Genomic DNA, 26,534 nt, shown 5'->3' with positions numbered 1-26,534 from the left:
AAGATTTTATTTTATTTAACAGACATGACATGGATACTTCATGCAGAAGAACATGTTAAATAGCAATGTTTAGAGATTGCACATCGAGTCCACGCCGACCATCGATCACACGTTCACACTATGTTAGCCCATTTTTTCATCCACTCCCTACACATTAGGGGCAATTTACGGAGGCCATTTAACCTACAAACCCGCACGTCTTTGGGATGTGGGAGGAAACCAGAGCACCCGGAGGAAACCCATGCGGTTACAGGGAGGTGACACTAAAGTGAGTGGTACTGTAGACAGCGAAAATGGTTATCACTAATTACAGCAGAATCTTATTCAGTTGGGCAACTGGGCTGAGAAATGGTTAATGGATTTTAATGCAAATAATTGCATGTTGCATCCAGGGCAGGACCTTCACAGTGAATGACAGGGCCCTGGGATGTGTTGTAAAGCAGAGGAATCTAGGAGTGAACCTGCATGGTTCATTGAAAGTGGTATCACAGGTAGATAGGATGGTCAAGAAGGCTTCCGGAACATTGACCATCAGATTTTGTGTTATATTTGTACAAGATATTGGTGAGGCCATATTGTTTAGTTTTTTTTTTCAGTTTTGGTCACCCTGCTTATTGGAAAGATTTTTAGCTGGAAAGAGCGCAGAGAAGGTTTATGAGGATGTTGCCAGGACTTGAGGGCCTTGGCGAGATGAAGAGGTTGGGCAGGCTAAGACTTTGGAGTACAGGAGGAAGAAGGGTGATCATATAGAGGTGTATAAGATCATGAGGGGAATAGATGGGATAGATGCACAGAGTAGAGGAATCAAGAACTAGAGAACATACCTTTAAGATAGGGGAAAGATGTAATGGGAACCTGAGGGGCAACTTTCTCACACAGAGGGTGGTGGGCATATGTAACAAGCTGCCAGAGGGGGTAGTGGAGGCAGTTCCTATAACAACATTTAAAGGACAGATTTGTGGATAGGAAAGGTTTAGAGGGATATGGGGCAAACACTGGCAGGTTGGACCAGTGTATAATGGGGCCTCTTGGTCTGCATAGGCAAGTTGAGTCGAAGGGCCTTTATCCATGTTGTATGACTATGAGAATGTGCAAACTCCACATTGACAACACCTAAGGTCTGGATCGAACCCGGGTCTCTAGTGCTATGAGGCAGCAGCTCTACCAGCTGTGCCACTCTGCTACCAATGAATAGGGCAGAACCTTCACAGTGAATGGCAGGACTCTGGGATGCATTGTAAAGCAGAGGAATCTAGGAGACTCATTGAAGCAATGAACCTACTGTCAAATGCAGGATTCCAGCTACCAAGAAACCGTAAAGTACAATAAATCAACAATCACGCCTCCTTCACGTTAGCCATGGAACCCTCTCCATCGTCGAAGACATAGACTCTGTATTTATCCCAACAAGCCAAAAAGCATCAACCATGGACTACATACAGCTCAACACGCAAGTCATCCTGCATTACCTCAACCAAGAGCTCGCTGACCTTGCATCATCTCACAGGAGTGTCCACACCACTGCAATTATACGCAGTCAACATCATCTGGACCAGCGAGCAGATGAAAGGAAGGGGAAGGAAATGTCCAGTGAAATTTCCTCTGTTTGGGCAGGTTTCTGCCAAGGGGGCACCTGGGTCTAATAACACATTACACTAATTTGTCACCAATTGTCCATCTCATTCAAAGAAGTGCCAAATAAAACCCATACTAATACTGGTTATCGACATTTGGGATGCACTGTTGAAACAAGCTGGAGGGATCTACCTTGCAAACTAGCTGTATTATTTGAGTGCCAGAAAACAACAGATGCCTGCATTGTACCATTTCCTCAACACTAACAACCTTCAGCTCAATAATATATATTTATATATATATATATAGCTCGCCAGACATTCACTATAACTTCAGTCATTGGCACTTCCTTACTTTTGCCCTGTAATTAGAAAGCTTTCAACACAATACTACAACTGTAAGAGATTACTTTTAGCTAAATAAATAAGAGGACAAATAAAACCAACTTAATTCATCAGTGCTAGGATATTCTCACAGTGCAGCAAAAAAGCACCAACATAACGTTGTTACCACAAGCAATGCTCTAGTGTTGTGAGAAACACTGACACCTGTCAAGTGAAGCTAGTTCCGATCTTGAGAGAAAGGATAATACCCATGGTGTATCCAAAATCACAATCTAAGGGGGCGCTGTATTGAGGTTGCATTGGGTTTAAATTCCATCTCTCCTCCAAGGGTTAATTGGCAGCGGCAGGTGTACCCTTAGCTTTGCCCTGATCCTCCACCTTTTTGATAGCTGCCTGAATGGTTTGTGGATCACCCAGGAGTTCGTGGTGTTTCACTGGACGTAGGCATTCATCCAGCTCCAAGAGGACTGGGACTCCAGTGGGAAGAGTCAAGTTAATTATTTCATCATCTGGGATCCCTGAAAGAAAGTACAGGAAAAAAATATGATTAGCGCATGGAAACTTGAAGACAGATGAACTTGAAGGATTCCCTCAGACAAGAGGCGAGGTTGAGAATACTGTACCAGTAAATCTGTACAAAGGTCCACTGAATGTCAAGCCAGTGTAGCACCAAAAAAGGCTGTCAAGTGGAATCTGACTGCCATTATTTTTAGCTGAATCTCAAACTTGGCATTGAAAATCCGTTGGTCTTTGCGTGATTCACATCTGCAATTAAGGTCAATTGCTTGTATAAAAATTAGCTGTTTTCATAAACCAAGTCCAACATAAAAAGAAAAGTCTTAAATGCAGAAATGTTAGTATTGGCGAGGGGAGGGGGGGAAGAGTTCCTGGAATACAGTGGGGGGGGGGGGGGGGGGAAGAGTTCCTGGAATACAGTCCGTCTCACGGTTTTGCAGTTATGCAAAGCCGCGTCATCTGAGCATGCAACACGCAGTGCCAGTTAATAAAATGAAAGTGTTTAGTTTAGAGATACAGCATGGAAACAGGGCTTTCGGCCAGCCGAGTCCGTGCCCATCATCGACCACCCATGCACATTAGTTCTATGTTATCCCACTTTCACATCCACTCCCTAGGGACAATTTACGGAGGCCAATTAACCTACAAAGCTGCACATCTTTGGGATGTGGGACATAACCGAAGCACCGGAGGAAGCCCACACAGTCACAAGGAGAACATGCAAACTCCACACACAGACAGCACCCAAGGTCAAGATCGAACCCGGGTCTTTGGTGCTGTGAGGCAGCAGCTCCACCAGCTATGCCACTCCGCCACCCTGTTTACAACAGTTCATGTTTCCGATTTGCAGCAACTGCAGCTTTTTTGCTTTTGATCTGACATCCGTAGACTCTAAAGACTGTGCATTCACCCCATCTATTTCCCCCCATATAAATACACTTCCATAATTTTATAATACACCTCCATAGTTTAGTTTAGAGATTCGGTGTAGAAGCAGGCCCTTCAGCTCACAGGGTCCGCACTGACCAATAATCACCAGTACACTAGTTCTATCTTACACACTATGGACAATTCATAGAAGCCAATGAACCTACAAACCTGCATGTCTTTCGAGCATTGGAGGTAACCAAAGCTCGAGGAGAAAACTCACACAGTCACAGAGAGAATGTACAAACTCTGTACAAGCAGCACCTGTAGTCAGGATCAAACCCAGGTCTCTGGCGCTGTAAGGCAGCAACCCCACCACTTCACCACTGTGCCACACCTCTTTACACCTCTATATATGCTTGAAACATTAAGGTCTTTCACTCTCTCGCCATATAAAAATTATTCCTCAACATTATTACACAAGAAGTATTTTTTTACTCAACGAGGTCATTACTAGAGAAATGTAGAGCTATCTGCAGTTAGTGCAGCTGGAGGCAGACAGAGGAGAGGTGTTGGTGCAAGTGAGTGGGCTGTGGGCTCACCTCCTGCACCATCGGAAAGGCTCTGGGGTTTCGTGGTCGGCTGCAGGAGGTGCCCTGGGGCAGGGAGGCTGAGGGGTGGTAGTGGGTCGACGTGCCCGATCGAGGCGTTGGTGGAGTGGGCCGCTGGAGGTCCTGAAGCAGCCTGGGTTCGATTGAAATGAGCACCGCTCCAAGGGGCCGAGCATTGGATGTGACCTGCAGCGGTACGGGACTGCGGTCGAGGACATTGACAGTATCACCTGGCCAGACCGAACCCTGCAGCTCCGACCCTGTGTCACCGTCAGAACAACGGGCCTTTATGGAAGGATACAAGATGGTGCCAGAAACATGGTTACTGTTGTGTACTGCCTCAGTGTAACCTACTATTCTTGCACTCCTGTACTCTAAGTGTGATTGTGCCTATGTGCAGTATAATTTTTACTCAATTGTATGCAAAAAAGGAATTTCACTGTATCTCGGTACATGTGAGATTAAAGTACCATTGACCATTGAAGGAGGACAATGGCAGGGCAAGATTTAAAAACGGGGATAAGAATCTTAAAATGCAAGGATTTCCAGGATTTTCAATGTAGGCCGGGAAGTATAGAGGCAGAAGGCAAATCAAATGATGCAGGTTCGGATAGAGCGTTTTGTGAGACCTCAAGTTGATGAAGTGTAGGTCAAGGAACAAAGGCCAAGATAATGTATGAAGGAACTGCAGATGCTGATTTAAACCAAAGATAGACACTAAAAAATGCTGGAGTAACTCAGCAGGAGAGGCAGCATCTCTGGAGAGAAGGAATGGGTGACGTTTCGGGTCGAGACCCTTCTCAACTTCATCTCAAAGGCCAAGATAGCATTGCCACAGCCAAGACTAAATATAACTGTGACCAAATCGCAAAGTGCTGGAGGAACTCAGCAAGTCAGGCAATGTCTCAGTTGACATTTCAGATTTGTCCCTTCCCTCAGCAGGTGCTGCCTGACCCGCTGAGTTCCTCCAGCACTTTGTCTTTTGCTCAAGATTCCAGCATCAGCAGTGCCTAGCACTTCTACAATGTAACTATTCTATGGAACAAGGTTTTAGCACCAGAGCAGATTCAGGCTAAGTTACAAAACTGTAAGTAGGCAATCTTCGCAATGCTACAGATGTGTAACTCAAATATGTCACAAAAGCTCCATCGAATCCGACTCAATCTTGTAGCTGTCAGGTGGAGACAAAGAATGTGTGTTGGTGGAAAGGCATTGGCTTCAATTTAAAAACTGCATTTTGTTCCAAATTTGGAAAAGTCTTTTTAAAAAGTAGTGAACTTCCAAAAAGTGCAATCTGAAAGTAGAAACTTTAGCCGATACCTGGTATTTTTAAATATTGTGTTTCTCGAAGCTCTTAAGTTGTAGACTATGCAATGTGAAAGGAAAATATTCTAAATGCATTTGGGAATATATTCGTGAGTTGACATAGAATTTATCCCGGATTGAGATCACTTTTTTAAACAGAACAAGCCAGCAAAATAAAAAAGCTTGGTTGCACTTTCTCTGAGGTGATTGCCTGCTCAATAATTTGCACTGCTGACTAAAGTAGGAACTCTCTTTGCAGACTAGGCTGGGCATAAACCATCTCATGTCCCCATTTCAAAAAATATAGCCAGGGAATTATCCCTTAACGTTTTGTCTTTTGCTCAAGTTTCCAGCATCTGCCTCGTGCCTCTATACGTAACAATGTTGTGGATAAAGGCAGAGTCAGGCAAAGTTACAAAACTGTAAGTAGCCAATCTTCGCAATGGTACAGATGTATAACTCAAATCGGTCACAAAAGTTCTATTGATCTGACTCAATCTTGTAGCTGCTAATTTGACGTTTCAAATTATTTGCCAATCTGAACTACTACACCATTAGCACGTTCTCCCAGTAACTTTGAGTGCTGTCCGTGTGGAGTTTGCACGTTCTCCTAGAGACCGAATGGGTTTCCTCCCCCATCTCAAAAATGTGTGGATCTGTAGACTAATTATCTTCTGTAAATTGTCCCTAGAGTGTAGAACTAGTGTAGGGGGGTGATCGTTGGTCAGCACGGACGGACTGACGGGGGGGGGGGTGGGGGGGGGGGAGGGCGAAGGGCCTGTATCCACGCTGTATCTCAAACTGAACAAAACGCACTGCAATTATTTGTGGTCTTGGGCAGAGCTGTTCCCCAAACCGAGTTCTGATACAACCCGACAGTATGCTTTCTATGGTACATCTACATTGGAACGTTTCTTCAATGCCTCCACATGGGAATGGACGTCTTCACTATCGAGGAGTTGCCAATGTAATTGAACATTTGACAAGCAGCTGAAAACATCTCCGCTTGTGATGTTATGTTGGAAGATTGGTGGGAGATAAAGCAGCTGAAGATGACCGAGTCTTAGACAATGCCCTATGGAACTCATGCAGCAGGGCGGAGAAACCCCCGACACCAAGCATCTTTCTCTGTGTGATGTACCTTGATGCCCTTAACTCCATGTATTATCAGTTCTCCACCCTTAATTAAATGCTGACTGGATATCAGATACCTTTACCATTTGAACGCAGCTCTTTGGGCATGTAGTTTAGAATTACAGCTTGGAAACAGGCCCTTCGGCACACCAAGTCCACGCCGATCATTAGTCACCATTCAGACTAGTTCTATGTTATCCCAATTTCTCATCTACATCTTAAACATATTGGAGGTAAAAAAAAGAATTGCACTGGCTAATTAATTTACAAACCTGCACATCTTTGGGATGTGGGAGGAAACTAGAACACCCGGAGGAAATCCACGTGGATATAGGGAGAATGTACAAATCCCACACAGTAGGACCCTATGTTGGGATCAAACCCGGGTCTCTAGCGTTGTGAGGCAGAAGCTGTACCAGCTGCACTACTGAGCCGCCCTAATCTTGTGACCGCCATGAAGTTGAACAAATTCAGGTGACTAAAACTTCTTACTATTGCTGCAAAGATTTAAGAGATAACCATCCCATTAAAATGTTGTTGGCTTGGCAAGTTTTAGAATATGAGATAAACCTGCTTTTCCTCAAAAAAATTAAATACCAGATAATTTTGTTCTCATATCTGAAGAAAACACTGAAATTTAAAGAAGAAATGTTTTGGTCTCTTTATTATTGAAGAACTATATCTGTATTACCTGCGAATTATATTCTCTAGTCTATATTGTGCACTCTGCATCTTCCTATGTGCTCTCTCATTTGTACTCAGGTTTGAGTTGATTGTATTTATGTATAGTGTTATCTGATCTGTTTGGATAGCATGCAAATCAAAGCTTTTCACTGTACCTCAGTGCACTTGACAATAAACCTAAACCAAAAATTAAACCTATTAATTTCTAAATTTTAATGTTATGTTAACCTTAATTTTAAATGTTAAAATGTTAAGTGACTGATTCAAAGAAACAAAAAACTATTTAGCCTTCTTATTTACATGAACTAGAAAAATTATATTGGGAATTTCAGAGGAGCAGATCCCTGCCAGGGGTACAGTGTTGCCGGAACTCACCGGAGCGCCGCTCCGACACCTCTGTAAAACAACGCCAAAATAAACAGCGGGCAATTTTAACTAGCGGGGAATTTAACAGCGGACCTTTCGCCGTCCGGCGCGGCCTGGACCGTGGCAACTCCAACAGCCTGACCGCGGGAGAAGACGGCAGGGGAAGAGAAAAGACATTCTGGCCTTCCATCACAGTGAGGAGGTGACTGGAGGAGACTCACTGTGATGGGTGTTTCTTTTTGTTTGATTGTGTGTGTCATTGCTTATTTTTATTGCTCTTGTTGTTGGACTGTGGGTAATCTTTCATTTCACTGCACATTTATGTGTATGTGACAAATAAACTTGACTTGACTTGACTTGGCTCTGGCACCAGTGACAGCACTGGCACCTAAAACATTAGAACTGCAACACTGGTCCCTGCCGTTCTTAATACTGACGTTGCCAAAACTTAAACTGTCTTTCGTGGCCAAGCTTAGCGGGGCAGGCCAACTGCAGCAAAACCACATACTGAAGGTCAAACAAAGAAACATAATCTAAACAAAGCAGCTAACTACAAAACGCAGTTCTACATAAGGCCTATCTAAACTCCAGAACTTGATGTCGCATCACACCATATACTGTATGGTGCAGCCTTACATTTTCCAAGATTATTGAAACCTCCAATGTTCAAGTCAATTTTATTTGTATAGCACATTTAAAAACAACCCACGTTGACCAAAGTGCTGTACATCTGATTAGGTACTAAGGAAAAAATGAAACATACAGTAGCACACAAACATAACAGCACATACAAAACAGTTCACAGCGCCTCCTCAATGGGCCTCAAACGCTAGGGAGTAGAAATAGGTTTTGAGCTTGGACTTAAAGGAGTCGATGGAGGGGGCAGTTCTGATGGGGAGAGGGATGCTGTTCCACAGTCTAGGAGCTGCAACCGCAAAAGCGCGGTCACCCCTGAGCTTAAGCCTAGACCGCGGGATAGTGAGTAGCCCCAAGTCGGCCGACCTGAGGGACCTGGAGTTAGAGAGGTGGGTTAGAAGATTTTTGATGTAGGGGGGGAATGTCCATTTAGGGCTTTATATGTGAATAGGAGCTTGAAGTTGATTCTGTGCCGTACAGGGAGCCAGTGGAGAGAGGCCAGAATCGGCGTTAGGATGAATGCCAACATTAAGTTTAAACTGCAAACAATAATCAACATTGCCTGTTCCGATTACTTTCTTCAGACACTTTCACTGATGGAAAACAGAAAATAAAAAGGAGTTTGCACTTTCTCCCTGGAACCGTGTGGGTTTCAACCGGGTGCTCCGGTTTCCTCCCACATCCCAAAGATGTACAGGTTTATAAGTTAATTGGCCCTCTGTAAATTGTCCCTAGTGTGTAGGATTGAACTAGTGTACACAGTTGATCATTGGTCGGCGTGGACTCGGTGGGCCGAAGGGCCTGTTTCCACGCTGTGACTCTGAAAACCAAAACTAAAATAAAACAATTTGTATGCATGTTAAAAGATCACCAGCATTGTTGATAAAGGTGAAAGCGGACTGGAAAGCAAGAACTAGAGGGCATACGTTTGAGGTGAGAGGGGAAAGATTTAATAGGAACCCGGGGGACAACGTTTTTCCCACACAGTGGGTGCTGGGTAAATGGAACGAACAGCCGTAGGACGTAGATGAGGCAGATACAATAACATTTAAGAGGCATTTGGGAAAGTACATAGATAGGAAAGGTTGAGAGGGAAATGGGCCAACAATGGCCAAATGGGATGAGTTTACATGGGGCATCTTGGTTGGCATGGACGACTTGGGTTGAAGGGACTGTTTCCATGTTGCATGATTCTATAACGCTTACAGCAAATAGGAGGCAGAAGAATATAACTAAAACAATTAGAAAGCCGCGTTCGTCGCAAAAAAGAGTAAATTCTCAATTTGAAATCCTCTTGACCTACAATGGAAACTAATGAGGAGGTGACAATATAAATGAATGATTTTGGCCTGGATTTGCTGGAAGTTTGCTTTAAGTCCTGGCAAATTCAAGACATCCTCATGCATGTGGAATCCCAAAATTTAAATTTAGATGAGACCTGGCACAGAACCCACAAGCCCATTCATTTGAGTGGAGATTTTATGGGCATGAGGAAGTATGGACATCAATAAGCAAGATGGGTTTCAATAAACAACGAACAACAGGTTCACTCAAAATAACCTTCCAATTTAATATTTCAAATGTAATTATTGGACCTGTCTGAAGAAGGGTCTCGACCCGAAACGTCACCCATTCCTTTTCTCCAGAGATGCTGCCTACCCCGCTGAGTTACTCCAGGTTTTTGCGTCTACCTTGTATTTAAATAGTTGGTTGAAGGGGAGAGTGGCAACAGTTCGATTGACAGGAGGGGAGGGGTTAAAGAAAGTGGAAGTGCTCAAATAAGGGCGGCGCGGTGGCACAGCGGTAGAGCAGCTGCCTCACAGTGCCAGATACCCGGGTTCCATCCCAAATATGGGCGTTGCCTGTGTGGAGTTTGTACGTTCTCCCTGTGACCGCGTGAGTTTTCTCTGGGAGCTCCGGTTTCCTCACAGATCCCAAAGACATGCAGGTTTGGAAGTTAATTGGCCCTTGTATATTGCTCCTAGTGTGTAGGGACTGGATGGGAAAGTGGAATAACATAGAATTAGTGTGCAGAGGCAGGGGTGCAGTGCTGTTGGAGCTCACCGGAGCACTGCTCCGGCACCTGTGTAAAAAACAAAACAAAATAAACAGCGGGGACTTTTAACTAGCGGGGAATTTAACAGCAGCCGCTCCGGCACCAGTGACAGCTCCGGCACCGAAACAATTAGCACTGCAACACTGTACAGAGGTGATCAATGATCGGCGTGGACTTATCCACACAGCATTTCTAAACTAAACCAGAAAGCACAAAATTCTGGAGTAACTCAGCGATTCAGGCAGCATCTCTGGAGAAAATCAATAGGCGACATTTCGGGTCGGGACCTTTCTTCAGTTTGAAGAAGGATCCCGCCCTGAAAAGTTACCTATCCATTTTCTCCAGAGATGCTGCCAGGCCCGCTGAGTTACTCCAGCATTTTGTGCCGATCTTTAGTATAAACCAGCGCCTTAAATTCCTCTTTTTGTTAAATAAGAAAGACATTCAGTATCCAGCAAATGCAAGTTCAAAGATGTGATATTAGTCCAAAATATTACTTAGCCTCCTCTCCCATCATCTGCTTGAACCTGCTCCAAAACAGAATAAGGCTGGGATTACAATTGCAGAAAAGATACCAATTCAGATCACCGATGTTTAGGTACAATCCGCTGTAATCCACTCACATGTCTTAGGCGACTGGGGTAAGGATTCACAGAAGCATTTTGTTTTCAATGAAAGTTTTCAATGAAAGCGCTTACAACAGGCGCAAAAAAATTCTTTCATCTAATGGCTGTGTTCAATTGAAATAGCCAGTCTTACACACTATCTGTAACTAACACTTAATAAACTTGCATTCACAAGTGTAGAATTAGTCACAGGAAGAATTATTCCAGTTTTGCTGCAACTGAGCACTAAATATACTTAAAGACTTCCTGTGGAACACACTGTACAATATTTCTAGAACACTCGATCTATCCTAAACATCAGATGAAGGACATATTACTTCCATAAAAGGCCACAATCACTTTCTCGCCTTGAAAGCCAGTTGGCTGGTACACCAAACCTCGCAATCAAGGTTAACCCTTGGACTGACGACGTGATTCGTCCCAACCAATTTCATTTCCTGTCACACTGCAGTTTTCCCTACTAGATCACAGGGAAAAGTTGCTTGAAGTTTAAGAGCTTTACTTGCGTCACCCTAATTCAAAGTCCAAAACGCTGGCTATCAGAAAGAAGTACAGGAGTCCGAAAACTATAATGTCCAGGATCAGGAGCAGCATCTTCCCTCCAACCACCAAACTATTAAACACTACAACTTCCAAATATATTATATATAAATGTTGTTTATTATTGTGTTTGCAGAGTACTATGTTTACATATCTGTTGTGCTGCTGCAAGTAAGAATTTCATTATTCCATCATTTTGGGACATCTATATACTAAAACTCTCGTTTGTTTGTTTGTTTGTTTGTTCCTGAACTACAGCCAAAACGGTACACGATAGCATGACAATTTTAGGCCCACCTTACTCACTGTCGTCTCTTAGATGCTAATGGAAGACGTTTCATTGAAATCGGTGTTATATTTTTAGTTATTCGCATTTTAAAGTTTAAATCTATCTCCTAGGGAGGGAGGGGGGAGGGAGGGAGGATAAGTGGGGTTGAGGGGGTTGGAGTGGGGGGAAGGGGAAGGGGGAGGGAGAGGGGAAGGGGGATGGGGGGAGGAGGGGAGGGAGGAGGGCAAGGGGGGAGGAGAGGGTGCTGCACCAATGCAGGAGAGGTTTGGGTCCACTTGGTCTAGTATGATAATAAAAAGCTCTTAACTCTTGAACTGCGAGCTGCTTGCTCAAGAAACAAGTGAGCAATCATTTTATAGCAGGAACAAATGGTTCATTCAGCCAGCCTACCAGCGTTCACCAAGGTCATTCTTCTTGTGACTAATTCTCCATTTATGAATGGAAGTTTATGAAGTGTTGGTTTCAGATAGTGTGGAAGACTGGGGATTTCAACTGCACACGGTACCTTCAGAGCTTTCTGCATCTGTGGAGAGAAGGAAGTGGACTGAAGTTCAGTCTGAAGAAGGGTCTCGACCCAAAACGTCACCCATTCCTTCTCTCCCGAGATGCTGCCTGACCTGCTGAGTTACTCCAGTATTTTGTGAATAAATACCTTCGATTTGTACCAGCATCTGCTGTTATCTTCTTATACTTTCTGCATCTGTTGTAAGCATTTCCACTGGGGAAAAATAAGTGCTTCTGTGAATACTCACCCCGGTCATCTGAGCCATGTTGGTGGATTTCATTCTGCAGGTAGGGAGGTGCTTTGACTGGCAGAGTTGTTCACTCATTGCACCGGCACATTCACCTGTCCATGTTCTTCCGCAAGGCTGCCTGACCCGCTGAGTTACTCCAGCACTTTGTGTCCTTTTGTGTATTAAGCAGCATCTGTAGTTCTTAGCTGTCTCACTGGCTCTCCACTCTGCTCAGAACCATCTGGATAACAGGAACATGTATGTCAGGCTGCTTGCTGTTCACTGATTGCAGCTCAATGCTCAAAACATTTACTCCCTCCAATCTCATCACCAAGCTTCAGGACCTAGGTCTCTGTACCCACCTTTGCGACTGGATCCACAACCTGTTCAGTGCCATCTCCGAGTAGTCCCGGGTCATGGCCAATAGTGAAAAGAACCTGGCAGTGAAAAGGTGAACATCCTCATCAGCACACTTCAGTGGATTCACTTCAGCCAGTGTGGATCGGTAACATCTCCTCCTCACTGGCCATCAACACGGGCACCTCAAGGCTGCATACTTAGCCCCCTGCTCTACTCTCCTTACACCCATGACCATATGGCCAAGCACAGCTCCGATGCCATCTCTAAATTCGCCAACAACACCACGCTTGTTGGCTGAATCATGGGTGGTGATGAATCAGCAAACAGGAGAGAGATAGAACTGGGGGAGTGGTGCCACAACAACAATCTCAATAATTCCAGGATACTTTATTGTCACATGTGGCTCGGTATAGTAAAATGCTTTGTTTTGCATACAACCAGTAAAATCTGGTTGTATACAGATCTCACCTAGGCAGTACACGAGAGTCACCACGTTTCTGGCACTGACAAAGTCACAAAGAGTTCACTGAACAGTTTCATCTTCTGCTCGCAGAGCGAAACAGGCCGGCCTTGCCCCCACTTAATTTCCCGCGGCCCCCGGTCAGGTAGCTCTTGGCGGAGCGGGTCCCCTATGCTCTCGACGGTCCACCTCCCGAGTATCTCCCTCGTTCTCAACGGCACGGGTACTTTTGACGCCGGTGGGACGGGGCCGAATCCGGAGTCCGCAGTGGGCGAGCCGGGCCTACTGGCGTATCCTCCATTGTCGGTTCATGGCGAGCGAGCCCTCGATCCACTCAAACCAGAAAATGACTAATTGCAGAAAGGGGAAGTCAGGAGCCAATACGCCAGTTTTCTTTAGTGGGTGGATGGTGGAGAGAGTTAGCAGTTTCAACTTCCAGGGCATTCATGTCTTGGATGACCTGTCCTGGGCCCAGCAAATAGATATAATCAAGAAGAAGACAAACAAGTGCTTCTATTTTCTTAGGATTTAAAGAGATTCAACATTATTCCAACACATTTCTACAGATGCACTGTAGAATATATCCTGACTGGTTGTATGGTAATTCTAATGCACAGGAACGCAAGAGGTTGCAGAGAGTTGCGGACCCAGCCTGGTCCATCACGGGCACAGCCCTCCCCACCATCAAACGGATCTACACCAGGCGCTGCCTCAAGGTGGCGGCATCCACCATCATGGATCCCCACCATCCGGGCCGGGCCCTCATCTCGCTGCTACCATCGGGCAGGAGGTACAGCAGCCTGAAGTCCCACACTTCGGGAGTCCCAAGTTTCAGGTCCCGAAACGTCACCCATTCCTTCTCTCCCGAGATGTTGCCTGACCTGCTGAGTTACTCCAGCATTTTGTGAATAAATACCTTCGATTTGTACCAGCATCTGCAGTTATCTTCTTATACTACCATGGACTTCTTGTTTTATGTATAATTCATGCATAAATAATGCTTTCTCGTGCTGTCTGAATCTATGTGACTATAGTGCTGCATCAAGCAGTATTTTCATTGTATCTGTACCTCACCGACCTTATGCAGATGACAATAAACTCTACCTAGCGACTGGGATTCTGCTCCTACCGACGCCAGTACACTCTCACCCTCTGCTGGCAGTCTCCAGATAGTGCTTTATTAACAACACCGAAGCCTGGAGCCTCAATTCACCTGCATTCGCATCGAGCTTCCCAGTTTGAGTCGATTAGATTCTCATCCCCTGGATTTATACTCAATTCAAATACTCATTAACAGAAAGCAAACATTTAATACATTAAACAGGCAAATAAAAGACAAGTATAATGCAGCAATCCTTTCAAACAGCTGACACACCCACGCTTCCTTCCTTCAACTGTACAAAAGACGAATTTGGGAAATGTGCGTGTTAGACTAAATAATTTTCATGGTGGACTCTATTATAAACCAAGCTGATATTTTTTTCCGTTTAATTTAGAAATAAAGCATGGAAACAGGACTTTTGTCCCACGGAGTCCTCGTCAACCATCGGTCACCCGTTCACACTAATTCTGTATTATCCAACTTTTGCATCCACTCCCTACACATTAGGGGCAATTTACAGACGGCTAATTAACCTACAAATCTGCACCTCTTCGGAATATGGGAGGAAACCGGAGGATCTAGAGAAAACCCATGCGGTCACAGGTTGAACGTAAAAATTCCACACAGACAAAAACTCCTCCCATGGCAGGATCGAACCCGAGTGTCTGGCGCTAAGAGGCAGCAGCTCTGCCGCTGCGCCACTGTGCCACCTCTCTCAGTTGGTCTCCACTGTTAATAACATACCAACACTGATACAATACAATACAATACAATACATCTTTATTGTCATTGTACAGGGGTACAACGAGATTGGGAATGCGCCTCCCATACGATGCAATAATTTAATTAGCTAGTCAGTATTCATTTAAACAACCCAATGAAACAAATTGTAACAGTTTTAAAACAGAATAAAGTGCAAGTAGATCTGTGCCGGATCACTGTGCGATGTGACCATCCGGCTCAGCAGGACCGGTTCATAGCAGCTATGGCCCTGGGGATGAAGCTGTTCCTGAGTCTGGAGGTGCGGGCGTAGAAGGCCTTGTATCGTCTGCCCGATGGTAGAAGTTCGAACAGACTGTTGCAGGGGTGTGAAGAGTCTTTGTGGATGCTGGTGGCTTTTCTGAGGCATCGTGTGTTGTAGATGCCTTCCAAGGCTGGTAGCTGTGTTCCGATGGTCCTCTGAGCTCTATGGACTACCCGCTGAAGAGCTTTCCTCTCTGCCTCCGTGCAGCTGAGGTACCACACAGGGATGCCATGTGTTAGGATGCTCTCTATGATGCAGCGGTAGAAGGTCGTCAGCAGCTGTTGGTGTAGCCCAGACTTCTTCAGTGTTCTTAGGTAGAACAGTTGTTGCTGTGCCTTCTTGACCAGCGCAGCGGTGTTATTGGACCATGTTAGGCCCTCCGAAATGTGAGTGCCCAGAAACTTGAAGCTGGACACTCTCTCCATACTGTATTCCCCATTGTATGACCTACGGAAGTTGATGATCAGCTCCTTGGTCTTGGTGGTATTTAGGGACAGGGTGTTATCAGAGCACCAGTCCCCCAGGTTCTGCACCTCCGCTCTGTATTTTGTTTCATCACCGTTGGTGATCAGCCCGATCACCGTTGTGTCGTCTGCAAACTTGACAATGGTGTTGATGTCGAATGCAGGAACACAGTCGTGTGTGAAGAGGGAGTAGAGCATGGGGCTCAGAACACAGCCCTGTGGTGTGTCGGTACTCAGGGTGATAGTGGAGGACAGGTACGGGCCCATTCTCACTGCCTGCGGTCGCTCCAGCAGGAAGTCCAGGATCCAGTCGCATAATGACGAGCTGAGGCCTAGCTGGTGGAGTTTGGTGATGAGCTTTTTTTTTTCATTTTTTTTTTTTTCATTTTCTTAAATTTAATGAGATCTGTGGGTGAACATTTAAGCTTTCACAGCATATTTGCGCATGGAGTACAGACGCTCTTTCCTCTGCAGTTTCTTCGTCTTCAAACTCTCCTCGTGCTTGTTTAGTCGCCGGTGCATGGCTCGGGTCTTCTTTGGTCGCAGATCCAAAGGATTGTACTTCTTGCCTTTGTTGAATTTTCTCAAGTTCTCCTTCTGTGTCTGATTGATGACGGTAAGGACTCTGGCGATGGACTTGCGCACGACACGGATCTTGGAAAGCTTTGATGCAGCTCCTCCTGTTACCTTGGCAACGCGGAGCTGGGACAGTTCCACCTTGAGATCATCCAGCTGCTTGAGGAGTTCCTCCTTCTTTTTGCCGCGCAGATCTCGTGCCTTGATCTTTGCCATGGTCCCAGGCCGAGCGGTGAAGAGCTTGGTAGGGATGACCGTGTTGAAGGCGGAGCTATATTCAACCCATTCTGCTGTTTATAATATAATTATCCTCTTCTTTGAAATTAATAATAGCAATTGCCCTTTACTCCCTCCCTTTCTTTCTCACACCGATATTCTAACCATCAAAAAAACACAGAGAAGTTTGAGATTAGAATTCACTCCAAAGAAGTTTGTAGTATGCTCAAAAATAGAGGATTGGCTACAGTCCATGGATAAAGAGACAAACATAACTTGTATAGCACATTCATCGCATTAAAAGTCACAATAAACTGTGACTGTAGGCAAGTGTGGCACTCTCAAGGAGGAGTTCATTAGATATCATTTGTTTTACGATAGTAAAACAAATTCGATTTTTTTCAAGGAAAATATATGATTAGTTACATAGCATAAAACAAATGACATAGGCATTTAATTCTACCTTTCATGCAGTAATGTGTCATTTATATACTGTTCATATTTGAGATCTGTACCTTAAGATGGTAATTAAGGAAAAACGAACAAAGCTTTGGGTGATCTCAACCTCTCAGGTTGTGATACACAGTCTGAAGGAGGGTCCCGGCCCAAAACTTCACATATCCAAGTTCTCCAGACATGCTGCCTGACCTGCTGAGTAATGCCAGCACTTTGTCATATTTTAGCCCACAATATGTAACAAACAGTCAGCTTAGGGCTTCTAAAGTCACAGTGGATTATTTCTTGCAGCAGTCTGGAGCTGAAGTCTTGCTTTCCCAACAGAGCACATGCAGTTCCCAGCCTGATCTAATCTTAGATTTATTGGTATTTTCTCACACCACCACTTCACTGCACTCAGCCTCTGCTCCCACAGTGATCTATTAATAACGATTCAGTAAGAGTGGTTTCGGATGCACTGCCCACTCTAAACGTCAAAGGTCACTTCACTCTAATGTCAACTGGACCGCATATCCAAATGTCAACATATACACTTTCAACGATCCGAGATTTACACGCCAGGTTAAAATGCAGAGTTAGAGGAAATTACTCAGATTTTATGAACCATAAAAGGAATTGGATAATGCAAGCGTCTGCACCAGAAATATTTTATTTAATTCTGGTCTCCATTAATTTAGCTGACTTGCATTTTAGTACAAATGGCATTCGTGTGTCTGATGCAATAGGGAGAAAACTTCTAACTGATCACTAACTTTGGTTGAAAAGTGTGAATGTTGGGGTTAACTGCAAATTAAGACTTCAAATTGCTAACCGCAAAAGGTTGTAGTCATTAGGAACTACAGATACTCGAATCATGCATGGAACTCATAGTGCTGGAGTAACTCAGCGGGTCAAGCAGCATCTTATGGTATGTTGGCATTCATAGCGAGGGGATTTGAGTATAAGAGCAGGGAGGTTCTGCTGCAGTTGTACAGGGCATTGGTGAGACCACACCTGGAGTATTGCATACAGTTTTGGTCTCCTAATCTGAGGAAAGACATTCTTGCCATAGAGGGAGTACAGAGAAGGTTCACCAGATTGAGTCCTGGGATGGCAGGACGTTCATATGAAGAAAGACTGGATAGACTCGGCTTGTACTCGCTGGAATTTAGAAGATTGAGGGGGGGATCTTATAGAAACTTACAAAATTCTTAAGGGGTTGGACAGGCTAGATGCAGGAAGATTGTTCCCGATGTTGGGGAAGTCCAGAACAAGGGGTCACAGTTTAAGGATAAGGGAGTCTTTTAGGACCGAGATGAGAAAGGTTTTTTTTCACACAGAGAGTGGTGAATCTGTTTAAGGATAAGGAAGTCTTTTAGGACCGAGATGAGAAAGGTTTTTTTTCACACAGAGAGTGGTGAATCTGTGGAATTCTCTGCCACAGAAGGTAGTTGAGGCCAGTTCATTGGCTATATTTAAGAGGGAGTTAGATGTGGCCCTTGTGGCTAAAGGGATCAGGGGGTATGGAGAGAAGGCAGGTACGGGATACTGAGTTGGATGATCAGCCATGATCATATTGAATGGCGGTGCAAGCTCGAAGGGCCGAATGGCCTACTCCTGCACCTATTTTGTATATTTCTATGTTTCTATCTCAGGAGAACATGGTCTGAAGAAAGGCCCTGACCCGAAGCTGCCCTTATCCATGTCTTTCAGAGATGCTGTCTGACCCTTGACATTACTCCAGCATTTTGTGTTAAACTGCAGAAGATTTAACTATTTAAACTCAAATCCACAATTGCCTGTATTTTGTAAAGCAATAGCCATCAACAAACTAGTCCAAGCAATGACATAAAATAGCAATCTTACTATCCATTACTGCACCACAGCCATCTCCTTTGCACGGTGCTTTTAACATAATCATCAATCCTATTTATATTTACATTATTATTTACATTATTTAGCATTGTCCATATAACAAATAACAAGAACGGACTTTTCAGAGACTTGGAATTTGCAAGATGGCGCCAGAATATGGAGACACTGATTGCTTTTCCACAAGTGTGATTTAATGGAAGGCATACAGAATAAGCTACGGACGGAATCTCTGTAAATATGACAATAAATAAACCAAACACATACAGTGCCCTCCATAATGTTTGGGCCAAAGACGCATTATTTATTTATTTGCCTCTGTACTCCACAATTTGAGATTTGTAATAGAAAAAAAATCACTTGTGGTTAAAGTGCACATCGTCAGATTTTATTAAAGGGTATTTTTATACATTTTGGTTTCACCATGTAGAAATTACAGCTGTGATTATACATAGTCCCCCCATTTCAGGGCACCATAATGTTTGGGACACATGGCTTCACAGGTGTTTGCAATTGTTCAGGTGTGTTTAAATGCTGCCTTAACGCAGGTATAAGAGAGCTCTCAGTACATACTCTTTCCTCCAGTCTTTCCATCACCTTTGGAGACTTTTATTGCTGTTTATCAACATGAGGACCAAAGTTGTGCCAATGAAAGTCAAAGAAGCCATTATGAGACTGAGAAACAAGAATAAAACTGTTAGAGACATCAGCCAAACCTTAGGCTTACCAAAATCAACTGTTTGGAACATCATTAAGAAGAAAGAGAGCACTGGTGAGCTTACTAATCACAAAGGGACTGGCTGGCCAAGGAAGACCTCCACAGCTGATGACAGAAGAATTCTCTCTACAATAAAGAAATATCCCCAAACACCTATCTGATAGATCAGAAACACTCTTCAGGAGTCGGGTGTGGATTTGTCAATGACCACTGTCCGCAGAAGACTTCATGAAGAGCAATACAGAGGCTACACTGCAAGATGCAAACTACTGGTTAGCCGCAAAAATAGGATTGGCAGGTTACAGTTTGCCAAGAAGTACTTTAAAAAGCAACCACAGTTCTGGAAAAGGTCTTGTGGGCAGATGAGACAGAAAAATAACTTATATCAGAGTGATGACAAGAGCAAAGTATGGAGAGAAGGAACTGCCCAAGATCCAAAGCATACCACCTCATCTGTGAAACACAATGGTGGGGAGAGTGATGGCCTAGGCATGTATGGCTGCTGAAGGTACTGGCTCACTTATCTTCATTGATGATACAACTGCTGATGGTAGTAGCATAATGAATTCTGAAGTGTATAGACACATCCTATCTGCTCAAGTTCAAACAAATACCTCAAAACTCATTGGCCGGCTGTTCATTCTACAGCAAGACAATGGTCCTGCTAAAGCATACTGCTAAAGCAACAAAGGAGTTTTTCAAAGCTAAAAAATGGTCAATTCTTGAGTGACCAAGTCAATCACCCGATCTGAACCCAATTGAGCATGCCTTTTATATGCTGAAGAGAAAACTGAAGGGGACTAGCCCCCAAAATAAGCATAAGCTAAAGATAGCTGCAATACAGGCCTGGCAGAGCATCACCAGAGAAGACACCTAGCAACTGGTGATGTCCATGAATCGTAGATTTCAAGTAGTCATTGCATGCAAATGATAGGCATACTAAACATAACTACTTTCATTTACATGACATTGCTGTGTCCCAAACATTATGGTGCCTTGAAATGGGGGGGGACTATGTATAAACCCTGCTGTAATTTCTACATGGTGAAACCAAAATGTTTAAAAATACCCTTTATTAAAATCTGACAATGTGCACTTTAACCACATGTGATTTTTTTCTATTACAAATCCTCTAGATGGACACAAAATGCAGGAGTAACTCAGCAGGACAGGCAGCATCTCTGCATGTCCTATAGATGTTGATTCCTCTTCCCAAGGAAAAAGACTGTGAATTCACCCTATCTATTCCCTCCATGATTTTATGATACATCAGCCATATCAAAGCAAGGCCCAGATGCCAATGTAAACATCCCTGGTTAGTTGGAGATACAAGGAACTGCAGATGCTGGTTTATTAAAACAAACACAAAGTACTTGAGTAACTCGGCGGGTCAAGCAGCATCTCTCGAGATCGTACATAGGTGATGTTTCGTGTCTGGACCCTTTGATAGATGACGTTTCTGGTCTTAAGAAAGGTGGCGATCGGAAACATCCCTTATCCATGTTCTCCAGAGTTGCTACCTGGCCCGCTGAGATACTCTAGCACTCTGTGTCTATCCATGGATAATTTATGAACATGTAACAAAATCTTTTTGAATCATGCATTCGGTATTTTAGGCTTGATGGCACTCTTTGTTTGAGAATATTACATATGTCACAGGTCACAATTTCATTCCTGTCATTAGTAAAGCTGAGTCATTTGCCTTCATGACATTACCACACGCAGGAAACAGACAAGTAAAATGTGTGCTAGAATTAACTGCGACAGGAAGCAGCTAATCTGAACGCTCTGTGGGTTGATCTTCCACTGGAAACGGTTGTACAAGCTGCAAAATGGGAAAATTTTGTCTTGGTTTTAATGCCTGGTCCATGCATCTTCCAGGATCAATGCTGCTGGACTGCAACTTCCATAATTCATTGGTCTGAGTAACCATCCTTGAACCCGACACAGGTCTGAATATGTCGGATGGATCTGCAGATGCTGGTTTACTCCGAAGGAAGACACAATAATTTGGAGTAACTCAGCGGGTCAGGCAGCATCTCTGGAAAAAAGGAATAGGTGGCATTGCGGGTCGAGACCCTTCTTCAGACTGAGAGTCATGGGAGAGGGAAACAAGAGATATAGAAGGTACATAGAACAAATGAATGAAAGATATATAGAAGGTGCATATTGGAGCTATCTTTCCATGTTCAAGAACAGAGAGCGGCACTGTGGCACATCTGCTGCCTCACAGCGCCAAAGACCCAGGTCGATCCTGACCTCGGCTGCTATCTGTGTGGAGTTTGCATGTTTTCTGTGGAACCATGTGGGTTACCTCCAGGTGCTTCAGTTCCCTCCCACATCCCAATGACGTGCAAGTTTGTAGGTTAATTGGCCTTCTGCAAATTGCCCCTAGTGAGTGGATGTGACAGTGGGACAATGTACAACTAGTGTGAATGGGCAATCAATGGTCAGTGTGCACCCAGCGAGCTGAAGGGCCTGTTTCTCAACTGAAGAGCTCCTTCCCAACAACCATCAGGCTCTATGAACGACAAACGTCTTGGTTGCATTGAGGACTTTGGGCTTTTTTTGCACTTATATTGGGGTTTTTACTATATTGATTTTGTTGTTGTTTATTATGTTATCTAGGAGTACTGTGCTTACAGACGTGTTTTGCTGCTGCAAGCAATAATTTTTTATTCCATTTTTGGTACATATGGCAATTGAACACTCTTGACTTGACTCTTGCCCAGACTCACCATAATTTGAGCCAGGTCATGAGTGCATTTTGATGGACATTATTGAAAGGCCAGTTGAACATCCAAGACAATAATCTCCTGCATTATTCTCATCTAAATCTTAAAAAATTCAGTATGGTTGTTTTCCAGATGTTGAATTGAATTGAAAGATACAGCATGGAAACAGGCCCTTCATCTCATTGGTCGTCAGCATGGTCTCAATCTCCTGTTCACACTAGTTCTATGTTATCCCACTTTCACATCCACTCCCAATACATTCAGGGCAATTTATAGAGATCAATCTACTGACAAACCTGCATGATTTGGGGATGTGAGAAGAAGCCAGAGTACCCGGAGTCACAGTCACCACGCGGTGACAGGGAGAACATGCAAACTCCACACAGACAGCACCTGAGGTTAGGAACGAACCCAGGATTGAGGTTGCAGCTCCACTAGCTGCACCACTGTGCCGCCCATGTTGTTTCTATGATATCTGTGAAATATTCAATTTGTAACACTACTACTTGTTGTGATATTGCTGGGACTACTTTGTGTATCCCAAGGACTACTTTGTTTGCATGTGCAGGAATGCGTATATAAGAGGTTGGTGTGATTGGGTGGTCACTCTGGATCCAGATGACCACGGAATAAACAGCCTGGAGTTGAGCTCCAGCATTGTAACCTTTTATACACGTGTACTTGTGGTCCGTCCAGAGTCACTAAAGGTACAACAGGTACCGGACCACGAAGTACAACACTACTAGCTAAGATACAGTACAGTTAGGAAATATACTTTCCTGCCATTTCATACATCTGAAATGTTTCACCTGACATTTCCATCCTCCTGGTTTGAACAGTGAGTTCATAAAATGAGCATTAATAAATGAATCGGCTAACACTAATGCCAAGTAGATAAAGTTCAAATATAACCATTCCTCAATAGTTGATGCAAAGACAACCAATAACAGAAAATAGACACAAAATGCTGGAGTAACTCAGCAGGTCAGGCAGCATCTCTGGAGAGAAGGCATGGGTGACGTTTCGGGTCAAGACCCTTCTTCAGACTGATGTCAGGGGAGAGGGAGATACATAGATAAGGAAGTGTAAGGTGTGAAAATAGGACAAAGGGAATGCTGATCAAGGAGAATGTAGAATAACTCTGAGAACTTCTTCAAAGTAGGCATTCCTTGAGGAGATTTTTGCAGTGGAGCAGACAAAATGTGCAGGAAAATGTTAGGCCTATCCAATAATCATGCCAAGATGTGGTTTTAGTAATTTGTTTTTGTTTAAGTACTTAGCCAAAACTATCTTCATGATAACTCGGGGTTCTTTTGAGCAACCACAATGTCCCCACTAAGGACTCACACCACATTAACATGCTTAATAATACGATATTACCTCCAACTACATTTCACTACCGCTCATTGTTTTGAAACCAAATTACTGTATAATCTATTGATGAGATAGAGGTTAAACACCGCCAAATCACCCAATCTTGCTAATTTCTGTCTTGGATGCCTGTGGTCCTCTTGAAGGTGGGAACTAATGGAGAGAGTGCCACGGCCTATTCTTCTCAAAGTAGGTAGGGTGCTGCTCTCCTTGCCAGCCACAGGTGCAAGGATGCCATCAATCAGCCGGCATCACCTCAACATAGCATGCCAATGTACAAACACTATCCGTCAATCGCCATGCAAGAACTGGTATTACCTTCCAGGTGCTTGAGCAGAGCCCGGGCGCTGTTTCCGTGAGCAGATATCAGAATGGTTTTCCCCTTCTTCACCTCTGGAGCAACAACCTCGTTCCAATAAGGCAGCAGTCTATCAAGAACCTCCTTCAGACTCTCGGTTTTGGGTAGCTTGTCCATCGGAACATCGCAGGAGTTGTACCTGCGGTCGGTGTAAATCTCCTGGTAGTTTGCGTGCGACTCGTCTATGGGAGGAGGGGTGACGTCGTAGCTTCTCCTCCAAACTTTGACTTTTTCTTCTCCGTGAAGCACGGCTAACTCTGCCCGGTTGAGACCGATCAACGCGCCATAATGGCGCTCGTTAAGTCGCCACGAACTTTCGATCGGCACCCATTCTTGCCCCATCTCATGCAACACCAACCACGCGGTTTGGATCGATCGACTCAAAATGGACGTGAGCACAAGGTCGAATTCAAACCCAGCCGCTTTCAGAACGTTTCCGCAGGTCTGGGCTTCTTTTATACCGTTCTCCGTCAGCTTCTGGTCGACCCAACTGCAGAACCGGTTTTCCTTATTCCAAGCGCTCTCCCCATGCCTCAGCAACACAAGCTTGAACGTCATGTTGATGCAAATGTCATTCAGTTCAACCCACAGCTTGAAAGGACCTCTGCAAAACAGACAAAATTAACAGGTTATTGGGGATCCCATCGAACTGTGATTGCTACAGAATGAATGCACAAACACTTGATGTATTAAAAGCCCAGCGATCTCAAGACACGTGGAGGAACTTCCTTATGGGGAGTACGAGACAGCTAGTCTTGCATCAGCAAATACCGTGCTCACTGCACTCGATTTAAATAGTTTGCTATTTTAGATCTGGTTAAAGAACACGATCGAAGCTCACCTTCTTCATTCCCCTAACTCACTCACCCCCCCCCCCACCCCAGCCCCTATATCCCTCATCAACCCCCTCTTCTGTACCCCTCCCCTATTCTCCATTACAATCACCTATACCCCCTCCCCTGTCCTCCACCCTTCCCCTATACTCCCCTCCCCTGTAGCCCATTCCCATCACCTATGCCCCCCTCCCCTATACCCCACCCTTCCCCTACACCCCCCTTCCCTGTAGCTCATTCCCATCACCTATGCCCCCATCCCTTGCAACCCATTCCCATCACAAACCCCCCTCCCCTATACCCCACCCTTCCCCGATATACCCCTCCCCTATACCCCATCCTTCCCCTATATACCCCTCCCCTATACCCCCTCCCCTGTACCTCATTCCCATCACCTATGCCCCCCTCCCCTGTACACCATTACAATCACCTATAGCCCCCTCCCCTGTACCCCATTACAATCATCTGTACCCCTCTCCCCTATACCACATTACAATCACCTATACCACATCCCCTTTACTCCACCCTTCCCCTGTACCCCATTATAATCACCTCCACCCACATCCCGTTCCCCTGTACCCCACTCCTATTGCCTGTCTCCCCTCCACTGCATCCCCATCATTAATGACCCATTCCTATCCCCGTACTAATTGTCCCCTGCCCCATCCCACTCTCCCTCCCTCCCCATCCCTTTCACCTCCTCCCCCATCCCTCTCTCCTTCCCCATCCCTCTCTCCCCATCCCTCTCTCCTTCCCCATCACTCTCTCCCCTCTCCCTGTCCATCTCTCTCTCTTCTCTCCCCATCCCACAATTTCATCTCCCCTCCCTTTCCTCTCACCATCCCCTCCCTAGCCATCTCTGTCCCCTACCCCTCACCACCCATCTCTTCCTCCCTCCCTCTCCATTCCTCTCGTCCACTCTTCCTCTGCATCCCCATCCCTCTCCCCCTCCCTATCCCTCTTTCCCTTTCCCATCTGTCCCCATTCCTCCCTCCCCCTCCCTATCCTTCCTCCCCCCACTCTCTCCCTCTCCCCCCACCATCTCCTCTCTCCCTCACAATTTTCTCTCTCTCTCCCGTTGACAGTCGCACTGCGCGCGCGCGGCGCCGGCAGTCCCGTCTCCCAGCAACCAGCGCCGCCAATCAGCGGCCGCCGCTCAGCGTGGTCGGGCGCGGCCAATCACAGCGCGCGTAACGCCGGGCGCGGCGGCGGCGGCGGTGACGGTGACGGTGACGGCAGATGGTGCAAAACCCAAGGTATAAGCCGGGGAGGGAACCTCCGCACCAACCCCCCCCCCCCACCCACCCCCACCCCCCCCCACCCCCCCCCACCCCCCCCACCCCCCCCACCCCCCCCCCCCCACCCCCCCCCCCCACCCCCCCCAACCCCAACCCCAACCACCCCCAACCCCCCAAACCCCCCCAACCACCCCAACCCCCCAACCCCCACCCCCCAACCCCCTCCCCCAACCCCCAACCCCAGCCACCAACCACCCCCCCCCAACCCAACGCCCCCCCAACCCCCTCTCCCCAACGTCCCCCCAACCCCCACCCCAAGTAGTAGTCTTAATGGGCTGAATGGCCTAATTCTGCTCCTATCACTTATGAACATGAGAGAGAGATCCTTCATCTGTGGAGAGGGGAACACATCACCTGGTGGAGAGAGAGATCCTTCACCCGTGGAGAATCCTAACCTTGGGCCCTGTCTCTGTGGAGTGCTCCGGCTTC

The 26,534-nt window shown here is 45.3% G+C and overlaps 1 protein-coding gene and 1 pseudogene across 7 annotated transcripts; both read right to left on the bottom strand.

Moving 5' to 3' along the window:
- bpgm (2,3-bisphosphoglycerate mutase) lies at positions 1-25,919 on the bottom strand. 7 transcript variants are annotated; one of them, XR_013548794.1, is made up of 4 exons: positions 25,866-25,919; positions 23,935-24,578; positions 12,302-12,524; positions 2,304-2,437 (listed from the first exon to the last, which is right to left on the bottom strand). XR_013548794.1 is itself a non-coding variant. In XM_078419911.1 (3 exons), the coding sequence occupies exons 2-3, from the start codon at positions 24,530-24,532 to the stop codon at positions 2,250-2,252; spliced, it is 786 nt and encodes a 261-aa protein (XP_078276037.1). In that variant the 5' UTR covers positions 24,533-24,578; positions 25,866-25,919; the 3' UTR covers positions 1-2,249. The 7 variants fall into 7 exon arrangements, 3 of the variants coding, with proteins under 3 accessions (XP_078276037.1, XP_078276039.1, XP_078276038.1); XR_013548797.1 differs by lacking the exon at positions 12,302-12,524 and adding an exon at positions 2,543-2,684 and having other exon boundaries at positions 2,307-2,437; XR_013548795.1 differs by lacking the exon at positions 2,304-2,437 and adding an exon at positions 2,562-2,684.
- LOC144604971 (large ribosomal subunit protein uL29 pseudogene) lies at positions 16,099-16,503 on the bottom strand (annotated as a pseudogene).
- Positions 25,920-26,534: the final 615 nt, after the last annotated feature.

Source organism: Rhinoraja longicauda, chromosome 23 (genome assembly GCF_053455715.1).
Source record: "Rhinoraja longicauda isolate Sanriku21f chromosome 23, sRhiLon1.1, whole genome shotgun sequence".
In the NCBI taxonomy this organism is placed as follows: domain Eukaryota; kingdom Metazoa; phylum Chordata; class Chondrichthyes; order Rajiformes; family Arhynchobatidae; genus Rhinoraja; species Rhinoraja longicauda.
This window is presented reverse-complemented; position numbering and strand designations above follow the sequence as displayed.

Coding starts and splice junctions, on each gene's coding strand:
- bpgm (XM_078419911.1), bottom strand. CDS start 24,532: ATGACGTTCAAGCTTGTGTTGCTGAGGCATGGGGAGAGCGCTTGGAAT. Junction 2,438..23,934: donor TCTGCTCAAGCACCTGGAAG/GTAATACCAGTT, acceptor ACTTTCTTTCAG/GGATCCCAGATGATGAAATA.